This window comes from Pteronotus mesoamericanus, unplaced genomic scaffold (genome assembly GCF_021234165.1).
Source record: "Pteronotus mesoamericanus isolate MK-2021 breed Mesoamerican mustached bat unplaced genomic scaffold, CSHL_Meso_final scaffold_174, whole genome shotgun sequence".
In the NCBI taxonomy this organism is placed as follows: Eukaryota; Metazoa; Chordata; class Mammalia; order Chiroptera; family Mormoopidae; genus Pteronotus; species Pteronotus mesoamericanus.
Window position 1 is genome coordinate 46,858,754 of NW_026555309.1, and position 6,098 is coordinate 46,864,851.

General features: G+C 71.5%; 1 protein-coding gene across 1 annotated transcript; it reads right to left on the bottom strand.

Moving 5' to 3' along the window:
- Window positions 1-1,269: 1,269 nt before the first annotated feature.
- On the bottom strand, window positions 1,270-5,225 carry SLC39A4 (solute carrier family 39 member 4). The gene is made up of 12 exons (XM_054590624.1): window positions 5,034-5,225; window positions 4,414-4,680; window positions 3,699-3,894; window positions 3,466-3,608; window positions 3,202-3,373; window positions 2,757-2,929; window positions 2,464-2,601; window positions 2,265-2,390; window positions 2,035-2,089; window positions 1,795-1,947; window positions 1,479-1,666; window positions 1,270-1,398 (listed from the first exon to the last, which is right to left on the bottom strand). The coding sequence occupies exons 1-12, from the start codon at window positions 5,223-5,225 to the stop codon at window positions 1,270-1,272; spliced, it is 1,932 nt and encodes a 643-aa protein (XP_054446599.1).
- Window positions 5,226-6,098: the final 873 nt, after the last annotated feature.

Genomic DNA, 6,098 nt, shown 5'->3' on the forward strand with positions numbered 1-6,098 from the left:
CCCCTGGGTGAGCGAGGCGAGCCTCGTCCTTGTGGAGCCGGGGAGGCAGGCCCGCTGCGGCCGGTGCCCCGGTGTGGAGGCGGCCCCACCAGCCCCGGGCTGGGAAAGCTTTCTGGGTACATCCCGCGTCCCGCCTCTGCTCTGCATCCCCTCTGCAGGGCGACCCCACCACCATCGCCACCAAAGCCTGGGCGCTGAAGGCGACCAGTCCCTGGCACCTGGGGCCACATGCTTGCCAGTCACCCCTCCCCCGCACCCCTCCACGTGAACCCCTCTCCTGAGCGCAGCCATTCTGTCCTGATCTTGCTTGCGCCCCAGGCCTGGGACCGTCGCCCACTTCCAGGATCCCAGGGCCAGGAGCTCGCACAGCGAAGACCTCCTCTCCCTTGGTAGGGAGTAGCCCCAGATACACGGGAACGGGCCTGGGCCGTAGAAACAGAATCACAAAAAAAACCCAGCGAGGACAGTGACACCTGAGAAAGTGGCATATAAGTGTGTGTGTGTTGCATGCAAGGCGGGCCACGTGCTCAGGCCAGCAACAAGGCTCGAGTCTGGACCGTGGAGCAGTGCGCAAAGGGGCCACTTGGATGTCCAGGCAGGTGTGGGTGTCCCCTGAGCCACGCGGGGCCCCTTCAGAAGTCCTAGGTCCTGAAGCCGGGACTGTGCGGAGGCTGGAGGAGGCAGCAAAAGCCTGCTGAGAACACTGACCCTCAGCATCCACGTCACGTGGACGGTCACGGCACCCCCATCACAGGGCACCAGTGAAAACGGAGTGCGTCCACGGGACTGTCAGACGGGAGGCTGGCACCCGGGAAGAGCCCTGACAAGTGGCGAGACCGCGTCCGTAGGGCGGCGGCAGGGGGGCTGGAGGCCCCAGGGCTGGCAGGGGCACGGCCGAGGGGGCCCGCCTGGGGGATCCCCTGCCTCCACCAGCGGAGGAAGGGCGATGGGCTGGGGAAGGCCCGAGGCTGGGGCGCGGCTGCCTGGAAGCCCCTCCGCGGAGCTCTGTTGGCTCCTCACGAGGGCCCCAGGCACGGCTGCGCTCCGCAGCCTTTCTTGGTGGGAGAACCTTCCCTCCCAGCAGGAAGAGCAGGCTGGGCGACCCAGGCAGGGATGTCTTTATTGAAGCAGAGCTGCTGGGGCCTGGGGGAGGGAGAGCCTCAGAGGCCCGGGCACTCCGGGTGCCCGGCTGTTGGTTCGGGTCCAAGGGGCTGGCCGAGCCGGCGCAGGCAGGGGTCCGACTCGGGGCCCAAGAATGGGATGGAGGCGTCAGAAGGTGAAGCTGTCCTCATACAGGGACAGCAGGAGCAGGATCGCCCAGCCGCCCAGCAGGCCCACGTTGTGCAGCAGGAAGAGCAGCCAGGGCCGGCGGTCCCGCACGCGCAGCATGGCCGGGAGCTGAGGAGGCGGCGTCGGTCAGAGGTCAGCCCGGCGCTCAGCGCCCCACCGGGGCGGCCCCTCCGCGCCCTCGCCCTCACCATGTCGCAGAGCGCCACGTAGAGGAAGAGGCCGATGGCTACCGCCAGGATCCAGGACTCGCTCTCCTCGCCGACACCGGCCGCGAGCGCGACGTAGAGGCCAGAGAAGGCCGTGAGCGCCGAGGCCAAGTTCAGGAGCAGCGCCCGCGGCACCGACAGACCGGCGTGCAGCAGGGCCGCGAAGTCCCCTAGGGCGGCGCAGCGGGTCAGGCGGAGAGCGCGTCCCGACAGGCCCCGCCCCCTCCCGACAGCCGCTCCCGACGGGCTCCGCCCTGCACGCCGCGCGCTGGAGGGCGGCCGGCGGCGCGTGGCTCACCCAGCTCGTGTGGCACCTCGTGGCAGAACACCGCCAGCGACGTGGCCAGCCCAGTCTTCCAGGAGGAGGCGAAGGCGGCGCCCAAGGCCAGCCCGTCCGCGAAGTTGTGCAGGCCGTCGCCCAGAGTGATCATGTAGGGCAGCAGCCTGAGTTCTGCGGGTCCGGTGGGCATGCGCCGACGTCAGCCTGGCCACCTCCAAACCCCTGGCCCCCACCGCCTAGGGCCTCCCCAGGGCTTACCTGGGTTCAGTTTCCGGGGCCCGGGGCTCAGCAGCTCAGGGCTCTCCTCCGCCACCTGGGGGGACCCAGCGGCCCAGATGAATGAGCCCCTGGAGAGGCAGGCGGGGCCGGGGCCCCAGACCAGCCCCAGCGGCCAGGGGCAGGGGCCCTGCTGTGGGAGCTGGGGGTGCAGGTACTAGAAGGGGCCGTGCAAGGGGACCGTGCGGGGGGACGCCTGGGGGGGTGCTCACCAGGTCTGCGCGGGAGCTGTCCTGGGGCCGCTTGGGCGGCCGGAGCTCCCTGGGCGCCAGCTGCAGGGATGTGCCGTGGCTGTGGCCGCTGTGGCCAGCGTGGCTGCAAGGCTCGTCCTTCGGGGCCTAGCGGGCGACAGCTCAGGGCCTGCCACACCCCCTCCCCACGCCCCACCCTGCCAGGCCCTGCAAGCCTGACCTCTGGGTCCAGGGGCAGCAAGAGGTCGCAGAGTTTCTCGAACAGAAAGAAGGTGTAGAGGCCTCCTATTGCGACCAGGAGGCGCCAGGTGGGCTGTGGGCCTCGGTCGTCCGTGCTGTGCTGGTGCAGCCCCAGGACCTGGGGGGCGGGGAGGGGGTGCTGGGCGGGCTGCCTCAGGGCCCCTCCCACAGATGAAAAAGCAGGGCTGGGGCTTGGGGAAGGGCCCCAGGAGAGCGGGCGGGGGGAGGGGGAGGAGGGCCAGGCCGCCCAGGAGTCCCTGGGGTGGGGCCGACCTTCGGGGTCAAGTGCAGGAGGGCGTCCCCGGTGAGCGCGCCCACGGCCAGGCCCAGGAAGGTCTGGGTGACGTAGTGGGCGGCCGCGCTGCAGCCGACGCAGACGAGCAGCAGGAGGCCGAGGACAGAGCAGAGGCAGATGAGCAGCGTGGCCAGGGAGCCGTACAGGTACCCTGGGGCGCGGAGGGGGCAACGGGCCGGCTGAGAGCCTCCCCTCCGCCTTCGGAGCGGAGGCCGGGAGGGTCCGGACGGGAGCAGGGGCTCGGCAGGGCTGCGGGCGCCCCGGTGCTGGCCAGGCCTCTGCTCACCCTCCGAGCTCCCTCCTCCTCCGTCCAGGCCGCCCCCGCATTGCCCGCCTCCCCCCGCCAGCCCAGCACCCACACCTCCGCCCTGGGAAGCCCCACCGCCCTGGGCTGGCGCCCCGGGCACAGAGACAGGCACTCACTCTGCGCCTGGCTGAGCTGGTCCTGGGTGGGGCCGCTGGGCTGGAGGCTGCAGGCCCCACTCAGCTGCTGCTGGAGCAGGGCCGGGCTCAGCCGGGCCCAGGCGTCCGGGGCCACCCCTGTCTGCTCCGACAGCCCGTACACGGCCATCACGTCCCTGGCACTCAGGCACACCTGGGAGGGGGCAGGGCCCGGCGGCAGGGCCCGGCGTCAGGGACCGACAGGCCCACAGGCCCCGCCTCTCCCCCCGGCACCGGGCTGCTCACCGCGTCCCACGCGCTGGGGCCGCTGCTGGGAGCGGCCAGGTCGGCCCTCTTTTCCAGAGGGGGGTGGCGATGACCGTCGCTGTGGTCCCCGTGGGGCTCGGCCGCGCCGCCCACCCCCAGGTGCTGCATCAAGGCCGCCAGCTCTGGCAGAAGGGACAGAACCGCCGTCTGTGTGGGCCTGGCCCGGCCGGCCCCGGGCACCTGCCCTGCTCCGCGGCCGGCCCAGGCCCTACCATCCAGTGTGATGTTGGGGGCATCGCCGTGGTGCTGCCGGAAGACGAAGTCCACAAAGTACTGGGGGGTCGGCAGGGCGTGGAAGCAGGACCCCTTTCTGACGTGGTCCAGCAGGGCAGCCAGCACGAAGCCAGGGCTGCCGGGAGCCCCCGCCCCCGCCGCCTCGTCCAGCAGCTGAGGCACGTCCACACAGGCCTGCGGGGAGCCCGGCCTCAGCTTCGCCCCCCGTGTGGTCCCCTGGCCTCCAGCGCTGCCATCACCCCAGCGGCCCCCCAGACTGGCCGTGAGCCCGGGACGGAGCCCAGAGTGGCTGCCTCGGAGCCCCGCCCCTTCCTGCTCACCTAAGAGCTGCGCTGGGCCCCGCCCCTCCTTGGGACCGCAGGCCTTCTGCCGCCGGGCAGCCGGTCCCGGCTGCCACCCCCGGGCTACTCCCTGGGGCCCCAGCCGCCTCCCGGCCGTCTCCCCGTGAGGGAATGACGGTGCACCTCCAGGGGCTTCTGAAGCCCCGGCGCAGCCTGGTGCTGAACATACGTTGTGACCACCCCCCAGCCAAGCCCGCCCTCCTGAGTGTGTCCCTAGACCCCCCCCAGATACGTAGCAAGGATTAGTGGACCGTTCTACCCAGCACAGCCAGGAGCAACCGCCTGAATGGGTCCCCCTCCAGTCCCCGTCCTCGTGCCTCTTCCACCCCGTCCGGCCTGCCTGGGCCCTCACCTCCTCTGCGGGGGGCTGGCTGGCGGTCTGACCCTGAATCCTCTGCAGCAGCCGGCTCAGGCCTGGGGTCAGGGCCCCGGGGCCCTCGAGCAGGGCCAGGAGGTGGTCAGCCTGGGAGGCCCAGCGGCCAGCCCGCACATCCTCACACGTGCCTTCGGGGTCGCTGAGGTAGAGGGCGGCAGCCGCACTGAGGCGGGCGATGTGTGGGGGCTCCAGCCCCGGCCCCTCAGGCGGGCCCAGGGCCAGGAGGGCTTCCACAGACAGGCACTGCGGGTGCAGGCAGGTGAGTGGGGCCCGGGTCCCCCATCAGCAGCTCCCTCACGCTCCCCTTGATTACGAGGCTGCACGCACACACAGGTCCCAGGCAGTGGGCCCCCCTTTCAGAGGGCTTCTCCCTGGATGCACTGCCTGGGGGCCGATGGGTGAGGGGGCCTGGGATCCTGGAGCTGTGGGTCCCCACTGTGGCACCCCCACCCCGGGGAGGAGAGTGGGCTAGGGCTACAGGCCAGGCCATGGGACTAGGCCACTTGGCCTCTGCCCGCCCCTGGAGTTTGCCCAGCCCTCGGGGTGGGGCAGGGAGGGCTGGGCCCCACGGGAGACCCATCGGGTGGGGCACTTACCTTTCCACACGGCCCTGAGGTGCAGTGCACACGGGCCGCCAGTGTATTTAACAGGCTGCCCAGGGCCACGCGGTCCAGAACACCCTGGCCCGAAGACAGCAGAGTCAGCAGGTGAGCAGGCTGGGCCGCCGTCGCGGTCACCGCCAGCACCGCCAGCAGCAGCCCGGGCTCCCGCCAGGCCGCGCCCGCCATGCCCAGGCCGCGGGCGCTCGGTGCTCTGGAGGAGGCCGCACAGGGCAGGCTGCGGGCAGAGAGGGCTGCTGGGCCCAGACTGGGGCCAGGGGTAGGATCTCTCCCAGGTATTTCCTTCAGGGCTCTGTGATTGGCTGTCGGCGCAGTTGCAGGTTAACCATTCCAGGGGCAGGTCCTCCCTGAAACCAGCGGCCCTGCCCGCGGGCTGAGAGCCGCTGGGGCCAGTGTCTGGCGGGGCCAGGACCTCTCCCAGGCACTTCCTGCTGGGCTGCACGGTTGTCTGACGGGAGGCACCGCGGTGCAGCATTCCAGCCGCAGACCTTCTCCAAAGCCAGGAGCTCTGCCTGTCGCGGGGAGGGCTCGGCCCCCTTCCCTGGGCTGGGCAGCCCCCTGCCTGCCTGCTGCTCCCACAGCCCTGGGGCAGAGCTGCACGGTGCCACCCCGGTCCTCAGTGGGCCCATCCCCGACATTCCCCCAAGGGCCCCCTTCACCCCTTCCCAGAGACCCCCGGGGCCTTGGACCTCTCCTCCCGGGCCCTGGGCGGGGGTCTCCCTTTCGGGCCTGGTGGCCTGAAGTCTGCGGAACCACCAACCTGTTGGCGAGTCACGCCCCCGCCCCCAGACCCTCCTGGGAAAATTCCTCACTGGGAGCCCGGGTTGTCCCCTGGTGGCACCTGGGGAGGGGCTCTTGGGTGTGACTCCCTGCCCCACCCCTCCCCCCAGTGTCCTGCCCCAGGCCTTTGACCCCCTCCCCACCTTATCTCGGCCGCCTCTCTGCCGAGCTGGCGTCTGGGGGAGGGGCAGCCTTGCCCTCTGGACGGAGCCTCCGGGCGGCCCCTGACCCCTGACCCTAGCCCTGTGGCGTGTGCTCGGG

What these genes read in the sequence shown, in the direction of transcription:
- SLC39A4 (XM_054590624.1), bottom strand. Translation starts at nt 5,225, where the DNA reads ATGGCGGGCGCGGCCTGGCGGGAGCCCGGGCTGCTGCTGGCGGTGCTG. An exon ending in GCCAGCCCCCCGCAGAGGAG is followed by an intron (nt 3,895 to 4,413) that starts GTGAGGGCCCAG and finishes GGCTCCCCGCAG; the next exon opens with GCCTGTGTGGACGTGCCTCA. An exon ending in CCCCAACATCACACTGGATG is followed by an intron (nt 3,609 to 3,698) that starts GTAGGGCCTGGG and finishes CCCTTCTGCCAG; the next exon opens with AGCTGGCGGCCTTGATGCAG.